Here is a 23,734-nt window from a genome sequence, read left to right on the forward strand (position 1 = left end):
CAGCACTATGGATAACACTAATAAAGGGAGAGGGTCAGTATTACACACAGATTGCATACAAGTTTATACAAAAAGATTTTACATTTCCAATTTCCTTCTCAGTTTTCTGTTTAAATGTAAATGTTTACCTTTACATGAATTTTTAGCCTACTTCCAGGATCAGCACCCTGCCCTCAAGGGGCTGTCTCATCCAACATCGGCTGCTATATCTCTGTGATGTCATGCTGGCCTTGCAAAGCACCATAGGGCAATGGGGAAAAGGATTTAATCTAAGCTGGCTGCACAGCAAATTTTTAGGAAAGTATTCGGCGAACAAGGTGAACACAGCATATTCGTTGTAAAAAGTGCTTTGCTGGATTTTGACAATCAACACTACTGAACGCATCGTTACTTTTTAAAGAATCATCCTATGGTATCTAGTTCTGATGACATTGTTCTTTACATAAAACTTACTACAAAAAAGAAAATCTAGAGGATGCCATGTATTAGGATCATTTAACATTATTTCTTAGCTGAATAAACTTAAACATTAAGTAAGTTAATAGGCCAGTGATGTCTCTTTTTTCTTCTTAATTTTATTATGGACATTACTAATAAGCTCAGTGTGTATTATTTCTGTAAAATTAACACCATTAAGCACGGAATTGGCCACCTTGAAAATTTTTGAAGCAAAATGAAAATTATATAAGCACACAATTGTTGCTTTCTAAAAGTGAGTAATTTGAGTAATGTTATTGGTGGATGCTAGTTATCCTTCTTGTTCAGGTATAGAACTATAACAAGTCTTGGTTGTGTGAGCACTTTTTTGTTTTGATCGTTATACAGATTACTCTGGTATGCTATAAAGATTCTGATCCTGGCTTTGTATCTTCTTAAATGAAGAATTACTGGCAATTTCTGAATTATCGAAATAAGAAGATTAAGTTATTTATGGTTTTATATAAAAACATCATTTTATAAACTTAGTGTCAAGAAATTAATTAATATACGTATAACATTAGCTTATTCTTTACAGTATGTAGAGCAAGCACTTCTGTGTCACAACTTCTGACGCACAGGTTTAAATGATGGACTTTTCATTGTAGATTAATTAATAATTAATTTAATGTGTTAGTACATTGGACTACTGGCAACAGATTATTAACAACTGCAACAGCTTCTAATTTCTAAAGTATCGTGAGTTTGGTACTTTTTAACAGCCCATTGATTTGCTGCCTGTCGGTCCCGGTGGCTGTACAACAGTTTTCCTGGTAGGGTGATTTCAGTCATAGTCAGTTCTGCTGTGGCATAACAAACATAAGACATTGGGCAGATGAGCATCTCTTTTATTTCTGGGGTTTAAAACACTCACATCCCTTCATTCCTTATGGTCGCATTTTATTCAATGCACTTTTGGCTGTATGCTCATTAGTGGTCATCTTTTGCATACAGAGATACCTGCCCCTATAACTAAAGATAAATGCCCAAATTGCATGACTGGTGGCCACAGATGCATACCATGATTGTCAATGGCTTTCTAACATCATGTACTATAAAAGAAGGCTATAAGTGAAAATCACTGGAAAAATCACATGACGGCCTAGACAGAGTGATGACGGCCTAAGGCCTAAGGCATACACAAAAGAACAAAATACCAACTAATCTGCAGACATTGTTGATGAAGAATATGCAGTTAATCCTATTTTATGTATGGGATTTCTGCATAGCCTCTGATTTTCTCCTACAGTCCAAACATGCGCAGATCCGTATGAATGTGTATATGTCGGTGTGCATATCTATGGACTAATGTTCTAACTATGGTTCACTACTGTTCTGCTGCCAGTTTTAATGCCATTAAGTCAAATTTGCTACCTCCTTGTAGAAGTTTAAGAATTATTTTAATCACTGATAATAATCAGAGAGGGTGGCACAGTGGTGCAGTGGTAGTGCTGCTGCCTCGCAGTTAGGAGGCCCAGGTTCACTTCCCGGGTCCTCTCTGAGTGGAGTTTGCATGTTCTCCCCGTGTCTGCATGGGTTTCCTCCCACAGTCCAAAAACATGCAGGTTAGGTGGATTGGCGATTCTAAATTGGCCCTAGTGTGTGCTTGGTGTGTGGGTGTGTGTGTGTTTGTGCGTGCCCTGCATTGGGCTGGCTCCCTGCCTGGGGTTTGTTTCCTGCCTTGCACCCTGTGTCGGCTGGGATTGGCTCCAGCAGAACCCCGTGACCCTGTGTTCGGATTCAGCGGGTTGGAAAATGGATGGATAATAATCAGAGAACACACAGTAATAGTGTGGCTAGTCCCTGTTTCCATGTGGACTTGTGATGGACTGGTACTACTACCAGACTTGGATTAATTGGATTAAGCATGCCTGAGGTCTTGATATTACATTATGTTATGTCAGAATAATGTGACTAGCTAAATAATAACAATAATAATATAGTGTATCTAAATAGCACCTTTCAGTGCTCTCAAGGTGCTTAAAATAGTAAAAATATATTCACATTTTAGAACATTATAACGATTTGGATGAGAGTAGCTCATTCAGCCCAACAATGTTCTTCAAACTTTATTCCGCTAACATCTGCAAAATATTTCTAGGTTTAGATTTTCCCCAAAGTGCTACTATCTACCACACTAACTGATAATTTATTCTAGTTATATTAGGCTCTTTGCAGGAAAATATATATTTTAATGTTTGTGTGAAATTCATCCTTAACCAGCTTCCATTTCTATCCTTTATTCTTGTTGAAGAACTCATTTTAAAGTAACAGCTGGCATTTATTGTACTAATTTCCTATATATGTGAATACTTCTGTTATGGCATCTTTTAATGTTTAACATACCCCACATTACTAGAATAAGTCAAATCTGGACTTTCAATAGAGCAGTGTCTTTATTGTGACATGGAGACCCAAACTGCACACAGACATAACCTGAATGCAAGTAGAAGGTATATTACACAGAATTTACTAAAAGAATACAAGACGGTTTTTAATTTTGCTTTATTTAGCATTTTCCAGCCTCACTAAATGGCTTTAAAATTAAGGGAAAAAAAGTTAATACTCATCTCTCTCTTTTATGAGGAGCTGGCCTCTGAAATCAGATGTCAAAAGACAGACTTAATAAAGCACACACAGAGGCAGATACTACAGCAGTGTCTGGCACTGACTAATTATCCTGACCTTAAGAAAGAGTCACATGGAACATTAAAAGTAATTGAGGTTTAATTTATTAATAATGGGTAATTAATTATTAATCAATAATTACAAAACAAAGAAAGCACAAGCCAAACTGAAATTAATTAAACAAAAAGTCACCAAAACCTATAAATTAAAGTACCAAAGATGACTTTTAACCTAATAATTAACAAAATGAATACACTAAGGAGAATACATTAGAAGATGCTTAGTTGGAATTTGTAACCTGAGTAAAAAACTGGATGCAGAGAATCAAAACACCACAAGGAGATGCAGGATTGTACATTTAGGCCAATATTTATCTATTTAAAAAGGACATTTTGAAACAGCATATCAATATACAGAAGTTAAACCCCACTTTCCCACAACAGAAAAACTAAATATCCCAAGTTCTCAAAAATTCCCTGATGGATTTGATTAAAATTTGGTGATTTTATCAAAAAAAAAAATATTAGTCAACACATGCGTTTTTACTTATCATGAGGCTTTGTATTTGCAGATATTTATTAAAGTTGTGCTAACTCACATGTTCCATGCTGCGCTAACTGGGGCTTTATGCAAATGAATGATGCCACTGAAGTGCTTGACAGCAGCACTAGCCAATAGGGTGAATGGAAAACTGAAGAGGAGTTTGTGCTGTGGACAAGAAAAACCAGATGTAATCACGTTTGGTGTCTACAGTCAGGCATGAAATGGAAAGAGAAAGTTTGGTGACACTCAAGAAAGATCAGTGGTTAGCAAGTGCACTATAAAGCTCTAGGGAGGTTGGTCAGCCACTGTTGCTGTGAGTGTTGGTGTCACTTCATTAGAAGCAAAAAAGCAGGAAGCGAGTGTAAAAGTGCACTAGAACTTGAGGCAGAAGTAGCATCTTCAGATCCAAGACAAAGTGGATTATTTGTATCTTCAGACTTAAAAGGGGATCCCCAATCATTTAAGAAGCCAACAGACATAGTATTGGCAGTTATTTTCTTCCAGTTCAATCACTAGAGAATACAACCCCAGAAGTTAAAACATATAGTATGTGTATATATATATATATACTAGCAGAATACCCGCGCTTTGCAGCGGAGAAGTAGTGTGTTAAAGAAGATACGAAAAAGAAAAGGAAAAATGTTTAAAATAACGTAACATGATTGTTAATGTAATTGTTTTGTCACTGTTATGAGTGTCGCTGTGATATATATATATATAAAATACCAGCGCAGCGATGTCATGTGTTAAAGAAGTTATGAAAAAGAAAAGGAAACATTTTAAATATAATGTAACATGATTGTCAAAGTAATTGTTTTGTGTATTTGGTGGCAGCGTCACAAAGTTATTTTCGTCTAGCTGCATCAGAAAATGTACCACAACGTCTGACACGTCTCCTTTTTACTGTTTTCTCACAGCTTGGATTGCTGCTGTCATATATATACACACACACACACACACACACACACACACACACACACATACATACATACATACATACACATGCATACATACATATATATATATATATATATATATATACACATACATATCTTCATATCTACATATCTATATACATATCTACATATACACATATATATATATACATACCTATCTACATCATATATACACAAACACAAATTATATATATGTATGTATGTATGTATGTGTGTGTGTGTGTCTATATATATATATATATAAATAATGTAGATAGGGGTGTGTGTGTGTGTATATATATATATATATATATATACATACATACATATATACACATACATATACTTGTGTGTATGTTTGTATGTGTCTATATGTGTGTGTATAGCTTTGGTCACTGAGTGCAAGGGAAAAATAATAAAATATAGTCTATAAGTTATTAAACAGTAAAACATTAACGTTTTAACAAGTACAGGTACATTGAGCACTACTGGAGTGGTTGCGGGTAAACTACATTTTAAAGACGGTGTAACACAACAGGTAAGTAACTAACAGCAGCTAAAATGTATATGGATCATCTCTCGGTAGTAGATCGCTTTTGAAAGGCGCTACACGACGGCTGTGGTATAGAAATTACATTTTCTATGTGAACGTTCAAATTTGTGCCTCTGGTAATGTGCCTTACCGGCATTTAAAGAAAATTAGTTTTGTGTCTTCTGCAGTGTTAAGAGAGAAAGGCTTTGGTTTGGCATAAAAGGAAAAAAGGTGTAAAGAAAGGAAAGTTGCCTTTTCTTTTATATAGTACTAGCAAAATACCCGCGCTTCGCAGCGGAGAAGTAGTGTGTTAAAGAAGCAATGAAAAAGAAAAGGAAACATTTTGAAAATAACGTAACATGATTGTCAATGTAATTGTTTTGTCACTGTTGTGAGTGATGAGTGTTGTTGTCATATATATATACAGTATTTACACACACACACATAAACATATATATATACATATCTATACATATACACATATATACATACATATATATCTACATATATACACATACATATACATACACACATACATACATACACACACATATATACACACAAATACATATATATATATACATACACACACACATATATAAACATATATATACATATACATACATATCTACATATATACACACACAGCTATTTCGTATCAGTGCAATACGCTGCTTGTTAAAACGGATGACTCCCGCTCTTACGTGCAAGGCTGCGTGGATATTATGAACTATCGTATTTGTTCAAGTTCTATTTAAATTTTAAATAGAAGGAATTTTTATTTAGTCGACAGAAATATCTTTGGTAGGAATGGTAAAAACAGACAGGAATATTATTCCTGAATAAATCAACTCAAACCTTAAACAACTTATAATATTTTGCTCTCCATAAAAATATATCCTGTCTAAATTATACAAGTTAGAAATAAAGTAAACATTAAAAGAACAAACATTCAAATTTCTTTACTCTTATGTAATTTTATATAAAAATAAACTTAGATTTTAAATATCCCAAAAGAATTTGCTCTCCATAAAAATATATCCTGTCAAAATTATACAAATTCAAATATGAATATGGTGCATAACAAAACCTGGAAATATAAATAAAATGTGTTCCTTTCAGCAATAACAAATCAAATCATTCAGTTGTCTTTGCTCATATGTCATTTTAGAGCTGGACGCCTGGCATCTTTTTGGCCACAAGTTTGTTTCTGTTTGGTGTGAGGTTCTGTGTTGTGGAGATTCTCAGGATGGATTGCAGGTGCTCATCAGTGAGGCGACTCCTGTGTGCTGTTTTGTTAGTCTTTATCACTGAGAAGAGCTTCTCACACAGATATGTGCTACCAAACATGCACAAGGTTCGAGCCGCATGTAGACGGACTTTTTGTTCTTCAAAGTCACCAAAGCGCCGTGCAAACTCAGTGCGCTCAGTTTATCAGCAAAGTGCGTATTTGGGAACACCATAGTGACGACTTGGTTTAACATTACTTGGCAACAGGGAAAGAGGGGAAAGTTGCACTGGTGCATTTGTGTCTCCCATAAAAGCAGCTTCACTTGAAATCACTTTGTGATTGTGCACGGGTAAAAACGTCCGCTGAAGTGTCAGATTCTTATTTAATTATTCTGCTTTCTGTATCTTCTGCATTGCATTCAGGTTACCCTGATGTTTTGTCTCATAGTGCCGTCTTAGATTAAATTCTGTAATTACAGCCACATTAGCTCCACAAATGAGACACACGGGTTCAGTAAACATATACTCAGCCTCCCATCGCTTTTTAAAGGCTCTGTTTTCAGAATGAACTTTTCTCTCCAGCATCGCGTGAGCTAGCTTTGAAATAACTTGCAGCATCATAAGCTAGACTTGATTAACGCGGTAAGTGTTCGGCAAGGCAGCTGAAGCGCTGCATTATGGGATCTGTAGTTTATTGTGTTACCAGCGCTTCATATACCTGGGCCATTAATAACAATAATACAGTATATAAAATGATCTCATGGGCCGGATATAATTACACGGGCGGATGTGGCCCGTGGCCCTTGAGTTTGACAAATATGGACTAAATAGAACTTGAAAAGATATATTTTTTGAAATGTGATCGCGCAATTCAGATAGAGTTGACGCGCACTACAGCCTTTTTACCATTCATCTAATGAATACACTGAGTATGGCTTTACCAAAACAATCATTGATGGCGAATAAAGTATCCATTATTCGAGTATGTAGATCGGAATATATATATACATATATATATACCCGCGTATCGCAGCGGAGAAGTAGTGTGTTAAAAAAGCTAGAAAAAGAAAAGGGAACATTTTAAAAATAACGTAACATGACTGTCAATATACAGTATTTGTTTTGTGAGTGTTACTGAGTGTTGCTGTCATCAAGGATTTGATTATCATTATTTCTTTCAATCAGGCTCGTATTTGTAGGATGTGTTGTGTTCAAGTTACATTCCGTGTTTGTCAATCGTTGTAAAGATGACAGGTTTCTTTCATCGATTCGTTTCTTACTGCATCAATAAACAGCTCGTCTTTTCTTTATCTGAGACCTGACACACTGCATGCACGGGTTTTTTACACTGTCTTCCTTTAGCGGACATTGACTTTTTCCACCGTGTGCTTTGTTTCCGCAGTAGCTGGATTTATGAATATGCTTATCAGACGCTTCATATTTTTTGCTGCCTTTTCAATTGTGTAATTCGGTTTTTGTTCAGCGCTCTTTGGAACTGTTGCCTTTTATCTGTGCACTGCAACAGTTCACGTGAGCTGCTCGGTGTACATGCATCGAAGGTTCCCAGCTGTGCTGGTGCCATCTCGTGCTATGTCCGTGGCTGTATTTAATGTTACCTTAGTCCTGGCACTTAAAACTTTCTCTCGCAGTTTCGCTGAGTTTGTGTCAAACACCACCCTGACCATCTCATCTTCCTCTCCATAAACACAGTCCTTCACCCGTGAATATTTAGTGGAGTTTGCTATTGGATTGCCGCTGACGGACGGCCTTATATGGGCAGGCACTAAATTACAAACGCCAGCGCAGCCTGTCTATGAACTTAATTTAAAGTGTAGGTTTACATCGTGCTTTGTTTCCGAAGTAGCAGAACTCATGAACATGGTTGTATATGTCACTCGCCGCTTCTTATTGTTTCGCTGCCTTCTCAATTATATAATGCATGTTTTCTTCAGCGCTTTTTGGAGCTCTTCCTGGTTTTCTATGTACTGCGTGATTACGTGGTAGGCGTGATGATGTCACACGAAACTCCGCCCCCCACGTCATTGCAGCTCAACTCCATTACAGTTAATGGAGAAAAATACCTTCCAGTTATGACCATTATGCATAGAATTTCGAAATGAAACCTGCCCAACTTTTGTAAGTAAGCTGTAAGGAATGAACCTGCCAAATTTCAGCCTTCTACCTACACAGGAAGTTGGAGAATTAGTGATGAGTCAGTGAGTGAGTGAGTGAGTGAGTGAGTGAGTGAGTGAGTGAGGGCTTTGCCTTTTATTAGTATAGATATATATATATATATATATATATATATATATATACATATATATACATATATGTGTATATATACGAGGTATATGTATATGTGTATATTTATGTATATATATGTGTATATGTATATATATATATATATATGACAGCAACACTCATAACAGTGACAAAACAATTACATTGACAATCATGTTACGTTATTTTCAAAATGATTGCTTTTCTTTTTCATTACTTCTTTAACACACTACTTCTCCCCTGCGAAGCGCGGGTATTTTGCTAGTTTAATCTAATATATGGCTTTTGATCGTTAGTAGCAATATGACCAAAGTGAGTATAGCCTTGAAAATCTAATAATGGCAAGAAACTGCAAATGCAGAGCTAAGGGGGTTAAGGGGGTTAGGATGGTAAGCAGATAAGACTGTGACAATCAACAATGAATACGATGTTATCAGTTTAATATCAGGGAATTCAAAATAGTTACTGTCATCAATTGTAATGTATTTAAACATAAAATGATACCTTTGCATATTCTCTAATACTGCGGTGGGCTAGCGCCCTGCCCGAGGTTTGTTTCCTGCCTTGTGCCCTGTGTTGGCTAGGATTAGCTCCAGCAGACCTCCGTGACCCTGTAGTTAGGATATAGTGGGGTGGATAATAGATAGATGGATGGATATTCTCTAATAGAGAGACACGAGGATGTTAAGTGTCACTACAACCTGTTAAGATGATAAAGTTTAAGGGTGTTTTCCATGTTTCACTAATACACATAAAGTAAACATTGTTATCAATATGTTATATTTGAATGAATAAATACTAAAAAGTGCAATCATAGTAGTTTTATCTGAGCAAATGGAAGCATTTTTGAGCTTTACATTAATGGAGGGTAGTTTAACATGATTTTTATTTTTGATTGTATTGATCCAGTAAAAGTGCAAGTGCATTGTCAATGACCCAACAAGGAATTTTAAAGAAAAAAATAATGTTAAGGAAAGCAGAACATTCCAAATTTGTTGGTCTAGTGGAATAATGCATGTGAATATGCAAAGGCTGATATTGTGTATTGCCTTCCACTTCCCTCCTACTCCCTAGTTATTAATTGCAATATGTTCTCTGTTTTGTTACAGTCATCCTTAACAAACAGTGATATCATTTTTCTGAAGTTACATGCCCCATGGGAAGTCCTTTGCAGATATGCAGAATTAATGAATATACGAATGCCTTTCAGGTAGGTGTAAGTCTTGTTTCTTTTGTTACCTTTAGAGGAGGACATTTTAATATTTTTCGATTTCCATTTATTTCTTATATGTATACAATAACATATGCTGAATAGTGTATATAAACAAATATGAAATATATATAAAATTCACATCTCACATTTCAGATTTGACAATAAGTACCGGTATTCAAAATTCACTACACTTATTCCATATTTGACTTTTTTCTGTGCAGCAAGGCTTTTCCATTTTCCTACCTCTTTGTATCTCTTATAGTCTTCTCCTGCACACACTTTCTGTCTTCTCTGCTTTTTCTAAATTTACATTGTCCTAACAAGCCCAATGTTCATATGGCCAGAAGGGACTTTTAGCTTAGCCGAGATCTCATTCCTGGAGAAGCTCAGAGATAACCCCAAATCTAAGCCAAACAAATAATTGTCTCTAAATATCCATCCATTGTAGTGGGGAATAGTGTCATCGTTTGGAGTCCTTTGACACTGGCTATGTCATAACTGCCTGGCCACAATCCATCAAGCCATCATACAGCCCTTCCTTTTCTGTACTATGCTAAAACGCTTGTAGTGGTGAGCTTTACTAGGCCTTGTGATTCCCATATATACCATGAAAATTTCAGTTTGTCCTGAAGGAATTTAATTTGCAGTTCCATTGTTTTTCCATCTGTTTTACATAAATCAGGTAAAAGCTATGCTAAGCTATTTTTTCTTTTTAAGCAACCTCTCAATGACCTTTATACACATTCTTAGATGTCCTATTCACTGTTACCCTTGTATGAATTGAAGTAAATTGCTAGAGGACTGCCTGAGAATATGTTTAACCAGTAGCATCTGTCTGAACAAAGAAAAAAGTCATGCAGTAATATGTCGTAGAAAATTAAAATTTATCATTGCGCTGTGGGTGCCTTTCAGACCATTAGAAATATTTCCTCCAATGTTTCAAAGACTTCCTGTTAATTTGATTGTTGGTAGAAAAGTTGTGCATGTACGTGAATGTGTCCTATAGTTCACTGGCATTCGATGCCCTTTGATAAAGAGATGGACTCCAGCTACTTATAATCCTGATTTGACTCCAGCTCTTTTAGGAAATGTATATATCAATGCATGGCATATAACATATGAGAAATGGAAGTTCTTAATTGATTAAAATAACCCCTGTGTATCCAGTAATTGTATTAACATAATGTTAACAAAGTTCCATTCAACTATTTTGCAGCTGACTTATCCAGCTCAAGGTTGTTTGTAGCTGGTGCCAATCCCAGCAGTAAGTGTGCATACAGTTGGAACCAAACCTGGGCAAGTTGCCAGTCTTTGACAGGGAACACTCGTAAAGATAAAAGAAAATGCACAGTGTTAAAAACGATCAATGAAAATGTAGTACTTGGCTAATACTCTGATCTGCTGCATAAGTAAAATACAGTACTTAAATTTCCTGATATGTTGACTTTGCCATGCTTTACCAGAACTAATAATCAACCACTTGTCCAGGTAAATAAAAAGACTTTTGAAATAATTTCTGTAATGTTTTTCAGACTGCAACACTATAATTGGTTTCTCTATTACTGTATATACTCATCTCTTTCATATACCATCCATCACTATACTGTAATGTACATCAAATATTTTATTGTTCTCCTTGTCCTCTGGTTATCTGAATTTCTTGTGAAGCGCTTTGAGATAGCACAAAACATACATTTTGAAATATCAAGATGAAATTGAATAGCATATTATTTATATGGAAAATATGGCACAAGAAATTTGCTGCCCCCTCACTTAAATGAACTACGAAAGATATCAGATCAGATAATCCACTACCCCCATTAACAAGGCAACACATGGCAACAGGCTAGTACCCTTTTTATAATTCAACATGCTATATGATGGCAATAGAAATTGGAGTGAATGTAAAGAAAAGAAATAGTTGTTTGTGTTGAAAGAATAAAGCAAAAAAAAAAAAGAAAAAATAATGAAATGGTACATGTCCTTTATATACATCTCTGAAAAAGTTTTTTTAAGAAGATTACATTGCTTGCATTGTCTTAATCAATGACAGCTTGAGAGAAGCAAATCATTATTTTACAGGCTAAAGCTGACTTTCTCTAGAGCTGAAAATCTCTCATAATCTCTTGTCTGGCAAGTAAAGAATGCACTGTACACACATTGAATATTTGATTGTTCTTCTCACTGTTACACAAGGACAATTGTGTTACTGGTCTGCTGTGGTACAGAAGTACTGGATTGATGTAATATACTGAGAAATTCATCAGTCATTCCTAGAATAGCACACTTTACACAAGCATCATGCTTTGAACATTCTATATCTCTGGTCAATGATAAGGCAGGCAACTGTAACAGCACCTTTAGCATGAAAACCAGGTCCTTTAATCAAGAAAATAAACTTAACTTTTGTAATTTCAATCATTCTTAAATGAGACTTTGCCTATACGAGATATTGGAAATTACTCCAAAGCTTTAGATTAAAGGAGAGTAATTATTATAATGATTTAATTGAAAGTAATCAGTCTTGACAAACAAACTTGCAACAAAAAAACATAAACATTTAGAGGAAGTGAGTAAAAGCAATATCTCACTCTGATCTGATCTCTTATTTTTAAAAAAAAGAAGACAAAAAGTGATCAAGCTGTAAGCATTACCATTTAATGAACTTGTGCACTGAATTAATCTACAGACTATAAGTGTGCTTATTAGTCTATTTTCTAATGGTGATCTGGCATCTCCAGCTTTATTTTCCCTACAGCTTTATAAAGATATGTTTTGAAAGTGGCAACGTGAAAGTGGAAAGGAAGTGAGGTACACTCAGGATTGCTGCCTTAATTACATTCAAACCCTTCTCTATGCTCTCCTCCATACTGTAAACTTCAAAGGCCATAGGAAGCAGTTAATTTTTGAACTACTTTAAAGTACATCAACTCATGAATCTGATCCACTGAAAGTAATGGGTTCATCCCACCAGAGCTCCCTTTTCATGGCTCTACATACCCCTGCATGGCTGAGCCTTAGTTCTTAATTTAAGAGCCCGGCACCTGTTCCCATGGATCTTTCTTCTAACAGTTTGAAGTAATATCTGTGTTGTTTATGTTGACTTGCTCAAATACATCTTCAGCATGTCCGTGCCAATGAAGTAATTACTTCCAAGCATTCCTCAAAGAAATATGCCCCCAGATTTTTTAATTAGCTCTCTAACTGGTTTATGGGTTCTAGATGCTATGTCTTTTATATGTGCCTTCCACCTTTGGCAACACAATTCTAGGTTCAAATAAATCATTTTTATTTAACAAAACACCTTCCACATACAATCACCAGCAAAATAAACCATTCACAGTTCTCCTTCCCCCTCCAAAAGAGGATTGACTACTGCCTTCCAACTCTGACATTATTTAAGTGAGGCAGTAGGTTTTCTTTTAAACTGCTCCTGTGCAGGTCATCCCGAAAATTTCGAGTTGTGCAGAAACCAGGGCAGTCCTCCCCCGGCAGTGCCATCTGGCAGTATCCAAAGACACCAACAGGGCTGTGTTTTCAGACTCCAACTCCCATGCTACCCTCCAGATGTCTTAATCTGGTCCAGCCTTGAGGAATACTGCCCTGTTGTGTGGGGGAATGAACGTCTCCCAATAAGCCTGTTCACCCAGTCCATACATTAGAGCCTCCTGGCCTAGTATGAATCGTTCCTTTATCTTGGCCAGGATGCCTGTCCTTCATTCCTGGCACCTACAGTCTATATCTATCTATCTATCTATCTATCTATCTATCTATCTATCTATCTATCTATCTATCTATCTATCTATCTATCTATCTATCTATCTATCTATCTATCTTAGATATAGATTATACTGAAAAAAAAGTTTATGACACATTAGGTCACTGTATGCTGGAAAACGGTTTCAATGGCATGTGTCTACATTTTAAAAATTCTTGGAATTATAATGAGAATCCATCATTGGATGATTTGGTAATGGTGTCAGAAAACATCTTGGTTGCCCCTTCAGAGTGTCCTATAACTGCTCAGCTAGATCCGCAGAATGGAAGAGACATGGTTTACTGTAGGGTTTGAATTGTAATCATGCTGTTTCAACCACCATAGCCTTTTACAGCAGGAATAAGCATTTGGGCCTAAAGACATTTGTACATTTGTAGATAAAAAGGGTTTATGCACCACATCCCAAACATAACATCTCTCTCAATAAAGTTCTAAATTAACATGATAAGACTTCTGACACTTGTAGTCAAATAATCCAGAGCTACTTTAAATTTTTCCTAACATTTCATGGTCATTATGGTAAGGCTTTTGGTTGTCTTTTTCTACAGATTTCTTTAGATGGACACTTTCTCTTTGATTTACATAACAGCATCTTCTTAGCTAATGTTACTTCTAAAACTTGATTACATAACCTCTTGCCAATATGACCCAACAGACATGCCTTTCTTGGTGTCACCAAAATCTCCTCTTCAGGCATGATAACCAAACAAATAAGCATCATTTTACTTGATGTTAAGCAAGATGGGATTTTTAATTGCTTAATTATCTGATTCACACCTAAAACTTCTTGCAGTAAGAAGCAACCATGAGTGGAGCTCATGTACGTTTTATGAGTGTATGTGCATATTAATACATATATAGTCCCTAATCTATAAAAATGCAATTTCAGAAATACATTGCAAACATCTAACCCATCTATTTGATCTATTCTTCCATAAGGCAGTTTTTTTTATTTATACATAAATATTATAAAATATATTATAAAAGGCACTCCTAACCTTACTTAGAAAAAGAAAAGTCCAGGTGTAAAGAGCCTTATGCTGATGAACTAGAAAAGATAAAAAATGAATTCTTGGCACATCAGTATTTTTCATTTAATTAAAATTAAAGAATGTATTTGTATTATTCCAGCTATTATTATACAGTTATGCAGGTTATGCAGTTTTTTTTACATCAATTTCAAATACAGAGAGAACGACCAAAGCCATTCTATCATTTTGTGACTCTTCCCTGATTAGAACTTCAGGCATTTATTAAAATGATCATGGAAAATCTATTGATAGATAATGAAGCATTTAATAATTTCAGATTCATCTTAGGGCTCTGGATGTGTGTGATGATTACAAAGTAAATTATTTCCTCAGCCAGCCAGCTGTGCAACAGCCTGAGGGGAACAGGTTTCATTTTTGTACTGAGATTTTTTGTTCTGTGATTACGAAAAAGAATGAAAGCATTCCTACTAGGTGTGATGAGCCAGCTGTCAAATTGGTGAATACTTATTACTTTTAGAAATTTTATATTCAGGTTCTACTGATTTTAAACAGCATAGTGGCCTTGTGGCAGAATGGTTACTGTTTGTACCTCACAGTTCAAGAAGAGTGGTCTGGATCTGATGATGTCTAGCTATAATTTGTACATTCTCTCCATGTTAGAATGAATTTTTCTATGAGCACTGTTGTTTTCCTTCAGTATAAGATAAATGTGCATGCTAAGTTATTCAGTGAGTCCAAGTTGGCATCCTGTGAATTAGTGTGGGTATGTGTGGGAATGGCATGGCGCCCAACCCAGTGTTGGTTCCAACATTTTGAGCATCGTGGCTGGATAGGCTGAGGCTCTGTGTCACCCTGAACTGGATAAGTAAGATTGAAAGTGGATAGACAAACTAAAAAGACAAGCATGCATCTAAATGGAAATTGAATGAATAAGTACAAGTGTGCAGGTCCTTTATTTGATTGGCATTTGGAGTCAGACAGGGTTAAATACTGCTTTTTTTCCCAGTGCTGTCAGGATAGATCCATATCACATATATATATTTTGTAGTTTCTCCAAATTGATAAAAGAAAATGGGTGAGGAATCAGTGTCACCAAATTCTTTTAAGAATGATAAATGTCTTGTATTCAAAAATAAAATAATTTAATAGGTATAGTTAAAATAATCTATGCTTTCAGTATAATAAAATGGGACCTTATTATTAATGGGACTGTTGTGAGTGGTGGAATTAGATTTATATGTCATCAGAGACATTCATTACCAGGAATCTGACCATAGAGATTGGGTACCTCATACGTTTCTAGTGACTTATTAGTAGCTTTATGAAAGATAATTCTCAGACATGTTAAGGCTGACAGTGAAATTACACAAATAATGATGACAACATAGTCATTGCATTTCTATATTCATGCTGATAATCATGATCTTTACGTGTGGTCTGTACTAATTAATACTGACTATTATAAACACTTTTATAGTCGTAAATGGCAATTTTGTCATTCTGTATTCCACTTAAGATAAAATGGTGGAAATCCTGGTTAGCCATAAAATGTAACTTGAATTACATTAACCTGAGAGTTTCATTTATGCTTTCTACACTGAATGAACGGTGTGGCAGCATTTTTAAATTGAGAAAACCAACGCTGATTTTTATAATGCACTTGAGGATTTTTATCAGTCTTCTCGCCACTGGTAATAAGCTTACTGATCCAGCCAGTAGGCACTGGAAGTTTATAGTTGTTCATTCATGGGACTGAAAGGTTGACAGCAGTTATTTGAGTGTGAATTAATTACACATTTAGTGCTTTCTAGGCAGGAACCAGTCAGGCCCTGTTAAGCAGTGCAGATCCAGAAAGAACACATACAAAAAAAAGCTAATCACAAACACAATTCCACAGTGCTAAGACCTGAATTAAATGTGATGTTTTGATTCTCCGTTTACACGTTCTCTATCTAGCTGTGTGCCTCAATACATTTTGCCATAGTACTTAAAAGGTTGCTGCATACTGAAATAGCATACATTAAATGAACACTTTGTATATGTTTATTTTTAGTATTGTTTTGAATAAAATGGTTTGTATATTTTCAGTTGCAGTTTCAAAATTGTTCATGAAATGCCTACATGCACATCAGTTTAAACAAATACCGTAACTGCTTTAGCAGCCATGCATTAATTATTATCAAAGTTGCACATGACATGTTTTCTCATTTGTGATCTCTTAATCTCTCTTTTTAGTCTTTCTTCCTCCACGGCTTACAGGCTTCTATCTTCAATCTCCTTTCCTCCCTTGCTAGTTCTTACTGTAACTGACGATGGGTTTTCTTCTCGACTGGCTTCATTTTTGCTGTTCTTCCAGGAGAAAAATCTATTACCTGCACCGGCGATACAAGTTCATGAGCAGGTTGGTTCCAAGGCTCATGACCTACAGTATACTTTTATAGAGATTATGCTCTTCAGGGATCATTAACTTGTCATCTCTCATGTTCTGTTGGTTAACCCTAGTACTGCCATGAGTCTTATGATTGACTGTAGTTATCACTGAGTTGTTTCACCACTATAAAGCCCTTCAGTGCTTAATGCAACAGTTAAGATTATAATGTAAAATATATTGTAAAAGCATGCAAACAAGTATAAGTATAAGCTTAATTAAAGCATTTTAGAAAATCAGAACAATATTTATAATGTACAATACCTATTTCAAAAAAATCTGAGTATGGAAAATACTAATAAAGCAAAAAGAAGTGATTTAATTTCACATGTATTCAAACAAAAACAGTATAAAGACAAGGCATTTCATGTTTTACCTAGTCAACTGCATTGTTTTTATCAAGATATAGGTTTATTCTGTAATTGATGCCTGTAGTGCATTCCAAAAATGTCAGGTCAAGGGTAGTTTAGGGCTAATAAACATGTGACAAGTTAAAATTACAAAGTGATGTTAAATAGGCGAGGCAATCTTGATTTAGTATATAAGGAGCCTCCAAAAAAAGTCGTAGTCTTTCAAGAGCAGGGATGAGTCAAGGCCTGCCAATCTGCCAACAGATGTGTCAGCAAGTAATCCAGCACTTTGAGAACAATTTTTCCCAAAGACAAATGAGGCATTTTAACAGCCACAGATGAAAGTTCAGTACTTACTATAAAAAACAGAAGCTAGATATCAAAACTTTCCAGAATCGCTGCCAACGTCTCTCAGCTTCATCTCATCTGAGATGGAAAGTACCACAGTGGAATCATGTTTTGTGTTCTGACAGGTCAAAACTTCAAACAGTTTTTGGACAAAACAGCTGTTGTGTTCCCTGGGCCAAAGTGGGAAAGGACTCTCCAAGCTGTTATCAGCATCAGGTCCAAAAGTCAGCACCTGTCGTTCTATGAGGCTATGTCAGAGCCCATGGCATTGGTAATTTGCTCATCTTGGAGGGCACCATTAATGCAGAAGGATATGTACAAATTTTGGAGCAACATACACGTACATTGAAGTGCCTGGGGACATCCCTGCATTTTCCAGCAGGTCGGGACCAAACTACATTTTGCCCACATTACAAGTGCATGGATGTGTAAGCAGAACGGGCCAATACTAGATTGGCCTGCCTTCAGTCGTGTCCCATCTCCGACTGAGAATGTGTAGCACATTTTCAAGAGCAAAATACGGCAAAGAAGGTCCCATACAATTTTGCAGATGAAGACCTGCATAACAGACGAATGGGAGAAAGTTACACTTGCTAAACTTAACCAACCCGTGTATTTAGTTCCCAAATGTTTAATAAGTTTTAGTAAAAGAAACGGTGATATTACACAGTAGTAAGCACTTGACTATTCTGGAGTATGTTGAAGTTATCAGATTTGACATGAAGGTATATTTTCAAAAAACAATTAAATTTACAAGTTAAAACGTCAAATAATGTGATGTTGTAGATGTATTCAATATACTGTAGTATAGAATTTACAGATCATTCATTTTTCTTTATATTAGCATTTTCCATACTCTTTTTTTGGAATTGTGACTGTGCAGAAATTGTTATCTGCTTTTGAATAGCATTGACAACTTTCTTTCTCTTAGATGTAAAAGTCAGCAATTAAAAAGAAAGTGGTATTAGTAGCAATGCTATTAAAATTTACCAAATTTATTGGAAAGGTTATTTAAATTTTAATTCTAAAACAATGTCTGCTGAAATAGGTAACACACATTGTTGGAAAGAAGTTTCATTGGAAAACTAATAGCAGAAGACACCAGATAACATGATCTAAAAATGCAATAAAAAAGGCTTTACCATATGTAGTGATGGAGTAGTGAAGCCAGAAAAAACTATTCTGTTCTAAAGTCCTCAAGTTCACGCTGATTTAAGGGAACATCAGACAAAATATGCATTTTATTTTATTGTAATGATAATAAATTGAACTAAATTGAATTGGGTAGTGATAATGTAAATATTCAAAAACTACAGTTGAAATTTTATAATTGGGATTTGAAGACACAAAGAACTTTTCAGAAAAAACTAGTTAATTCAGAATGTATTCACTTCATGAGCAGGAATTTTTCAATAAATTAAGAAGATTAAAGGAAGATATCTACATGCTGTTGAAATAATATGCTTATAAATGTGCATTGATTTTAAGTATAAACAGGAAAATGAATAAAATAAAAACTGATTTTGATTATGAAATTTGTTGGAGGACAAAGTTTGGATCTTTGTTTAAAGAGGACAAAGATAACCATTTGAAGTGATAAGATGATACAGCTTATCTCTGTACAGTGGATATAATATCATACCACAATGTACTGTTTCAAAATGTATCTTCTCAGATCATTTTATTGATATACAGTATGTAGTACATATTGAGAGGATATGAGTCTGGTCCATGGATCCAGATTTCTGAGTTCAGGTCCTCGTTACATTCTTTTTGGAGTTTGCATGTTTTTTTCAGGTTCTCTGATTTTCCACCAGCACACCAAAAACATTCATGTTCAATCAGTTGTTGATTCTGCCCTGTGTGTGTGCCTGTGTAAGCATGCCCTGCATCGGAATGCCATGCATCTGGTGTTACCAGAACCGGTTCCATCACTCCTTAGGATTAAGCACAGTTGAGAATGTCGTGTTGTTGTATATATTTCTCCTTGATTTGTAACAAATTATTCCACATCTAAACAATTGGGGAAGAAATGATTGTAAATCAGCAGGACATAGAAAATGAGATAAACAGATATTTTAGAAAGGAAGAGATAAATAGAATTCTTCAGACATCAGTAGTGTGGAGTGAAATGAAAAACTAACATTGTTTAGAAACTGTTGGAAAACATTTTTGAACATCATTTTGGAAGAGATAAGCACTTGGTGATCACGAAGTTGCAAATATGACTTCTTTCAGAAAGAAGGAACAGAAAATTAATCACTGTATTTATAATTTAACATTTATATCTTAGAAGACAGTGGGAGATATAGTCAGAAATCAAGACAATCTGCCTGTGTGAAAATAATATTTTATACCACAGGCAGGATGAATCAAGACCTATCAAACTCATTTGTTTGACTTCATTATACTTGAGTTGTAGACCAAACCAGAGTATAAGTATTAGTTTTAAAAAGTCTTTGAAATGATTTCACAACAAAGAATGATTCTGTAACAAGATAAAATAAGAACTTTTAATAGGCAATTGTTAAATGATAATGGGAGAATGTTTTATATCTTTGAATTCCTTAATGGAGCTGTGCTATGACAAATAATTGTTTCAATTTTATATTATTGACTTCAGATATAGTGAATAAAAGTGCAAAATGTGCACATGACATCAAAAGTTGTGGGATTACAAAAAATTCAGGCCTGGCCACTCCAGACACTACTCAGACAAGAACAGTGAGGTGCATTCTGGGACTGACAATTAAGGAAATTAAACCACTTTAGCCTGCAGTATTGTCAAAGTGGTGGTAGCACTGCTAACTCCAGGATCCTGAATTTGGATCATGTTAATGTGGAGTTTGTTGGTTTTCTTCTAAAACCTCAGGTTGGGTTAAGTGGCAATTCTAAACTGACCAGTGTGTGTCAGTGGGCCCTGCAATTAACTGGCACTACATCCAGGGCTGGTTCCTACCTTCTGCCCACTGCTGCCAGTATAGGCCTTAAAGATGTCCTGAACTGGATTAAGCAGGTTTGAGAATGTTATTTTATTATACTATATGTAATATATAATAAAGTTTGTACTTTCAGTTAAATAATGATTTATTTGCTGAAAGACACTAACAGAAATAAAAAAGAAATACTGTAAAGACAGAAAACAAAAAAGCACTTATTCACAAAATGAATGTTAGCAATATTAATCAAATCATAAATTTGCAGGTGAAATGGAAACCCCACTTGTTTCCAAAAATTACTGTATGAGCAAATTTAAAAAAGTGAGTAATTAGATTTTATGGACTTATCAATTTTGCATTACAGTGATTATAGGTAGGTGTTTTAATTGGGTGGCCTTTTGAAGAACACATTTTATATGTATCACACATATCTAGAGATTACAAATTATCAACTTGTTCCAGATGGTTTTATTTGTTGTTGAGCACATCAAAATTACAAGTGATTATGATATATTTAAAAATACTTTAACCTTCATTTATGTTCAAAATTATTGAAGTGTTACATTTTTGTGCAGGGCAGCATGGTGGAGCAGTAGATAAATTTCCCTCAGGATCAATAAAGTGTCTGTATCCATCTATCTATCTATCTATCTATCTATCTATCTATCTATCTATCTATCTATCTATCTATCTATCTATCTATCTATCTATCTATCTATCTATCTATCTACTGCTGCCTCATGATTCTAGCGTCCTATACAGTATAGATTTAATCCCACACCCAGTCATTTTCTGTTGTGTGTTTTCACGTTCTGTCAATTTCTGGGTGGAGTTTTCTTCAAGAAGCCCGTTTTTTCTCCCATATCCCTAAAATGCAGGTTAGGTGAATTGGCACTTACAATTGGCCCTGTGTGGTTGTGTGTGTATGTGTGAGGCCTTTTGCTGTGTTCAGGGCTGATTCCTCCTAGACTCTGGTCCCCTAAGACCCTAAACAGGAATAAGTAGGTTTGACAAAATTATCTTATCCTACTTTTCTACATATGTTAGAGTTCACTTCATTTTCAATCATCCATTAAGTGCTAATTTCTTGCTATATGCTAAGAGTATATAGTGTAGACTTTCATTATTATTATTTTTTTGTTTGTTTATGATAGGATGGAGAAACGAATAAGCAGGTTTCGAGGATGGCTTCCCAAAAAGCCAATGAAGTTTGACAAGGAAACCCTACCTGACCTGGAGGAGAATGACAGTTACACCGCTCCCTTCAGTCAGCAGAGGATACACCAGTGAGTGTTTTCTGTCTTTTGAGAAAACTTCTTAAAAGTAGATTAAGCTTTTTGATATTCAAATATGTAAAATATACCAGCTGAAAATGTTTTCATTTTTGTCTGTTACATTGGCAAGGTATGGAACTTCTTAAGTGCACCTGTACTGTTTGTTAGCTTTATGCTGCATAGTTAGTATTATCATTTTTATTGAATATTAGCAGAACCTTTAATAGTAGAACTGCTGTTAAGCTAGTGGGCCAGTTGTGTTAAGGCATTTTTCCCATTACGTTTGTGTTCTGAAACCAATAGCTGCATCAGCCTCTGATAAAATCAGAGTTCTGAAACAATTTAGGGAATAATTTAAAGCCCCAACAAAACATTTAAAAAAATAGAGAATATCTTTGTAAATCAATATGGTTTATGAGGTCTTTTAACTTATTACAATCAGAAGCAACACTTTTGCTTCATTTGAATTATGAATCTGCTAGGGCAAACATGCCCATATATATAGTACAGGATAGGGAACTTTATTTGTAAGAACTGAAACTCCTACTGACAAATGGAGGTCAGGGTAGGAAGGAAGGTGGTTACTAGAGCATGGTATGCCCTGTAATATTAGTGATGTCACAGAAGTCAATCTTTCAAAGACACCAGACTAAGAGAAATGGTGTTTCACTTTAAAACAGCCTTGAAGACACAGTTCTCCCAAGACAGTAGCATGTAGCCAATCCAGACTATGCCAAGTGTGTCAATCCCTGAAACAACAGAACCAGTGACATGATGGACTAGACAGGATATAATGCAACGTTTGTAGAGCAACAAGCAAAAACGTACTCTGGCCCACGAGGAAAACTGAGAGCCTAGAGTATGTTCAGCCCAAAAGCTGTCCTGCATAATATTCCTTTATAAAGACTACTTAGATCTCAGGAGTGTAATTACCCCAAAAGGCCAATAGATGTCATTGTGACTTAACGTTCCTGCGTTTAATAGAATATTGCTTTTAGTACTAGGGTGTTGTACCGTGTTAGCCATTATGGATGTAGTGAGAAATCAAGCAAAATGACATGAGGCTGAGTTGCCTCAAAAGCTTGCATATTGTAGTCATTTTAGTTAGCCAATAAAAGGTGTCATTTTCCTTGACTTCTCACTGCATAGAATATTGCTTCAAAGTGTTTAGTTCTCTGGGCCTCCAGTGGCTGCAGGTTTTTGTTCCAACCAGTTTCTCAATACATCAGTCATTATCACTTTTAATTAATCTCATTGTTTAATTAGCTGACCCACTTTTTTCCTTTTATTTTGCATTTAGAAAAGTGCAGTAGTGTCAGATTTACACATAGAAAATTACATTAATTATATTTTGCCTGAAGAAGGGGCCTGATTTGTCTTGAAAGCTTATATATTGCAATCTTTTTAGTTAGGCAATAAAAGGTTTCATTTTGCTTGACTTCTTACATTATATCCATAATGGCTAACACAGTACAACACCCTAGTACTACATACACACTTACAAGAAATTAAGACTGTTTGTATGTTTCCTGTATCTCTAAATGCTTATTTTGTTTTGTTATTTTTTTAATTCACTTCTTCTAAAGAGATTGCTTTTTAAACTGAACCTAAATACTGAAATTAAATGTTGAGCCAAGCAGACACCAGAGCAGATGACTCTGAAAGGAGCAACTACTTATATTCAGTTTAGTAAATAATTGTCTAAATCAGCGCTTCCCTATTGGGGGTGCCAGAATCCATCAAGGAAGAAATTGAAAAACATTATTTGTACAAAATCTTAATTTATC

The 23,734-nt window shown here is 35.3% G+C and overlaps 1 protein-coding gene across 2 annotated transcripts in view; it reads left to right on the forward strand.

Annotated features, from left to right (window-relative positions):
• LOC120534250 (anoctamin-4) overlaps window positions 1-23,734 on the forward strand; it is a 384,157-nt gene that overhangs the window by 185,952 nt on the left and 174,471 nt on the right. Inside the window, exons 5-7 of one of the 2 annotated variants that reach the window (XM_039761684.1) lie at window positions 9,735-9,835; window positions 16,965-17,009; window positions 21,828-21,959. In XM_039761684.1, the coding sequence (XP_039617618.1) occupies window positions 9,735-9,835; window positions 16,965-17,009; window positions 21,828-21,959 (278 nt within the window). Of the gene's footprint in view, window positions 1-9,734; window positions 9,836-16,902; window positions 17,010-21,827; window positions 21,960-23,734 lie in introns of those variants that run through there. The other variant, XM_039761685.1, reaches the window with a different exon arrangement.

This window comes from Polypterus senegalus, chromosome 8 (assembly GCF_016835505.1).
Source record: "Polypterus senegalus isolate Bchr_013 chromosome 8, ASM1683550v1, whole genome shotgun sequence".
Classification (NCBI taxonomy): Eukaryota; Metazoa; Chordata; class Cladistia; order Polypteriformes; family Polypteridae; genus Polypterus; species Polypterus senegalus.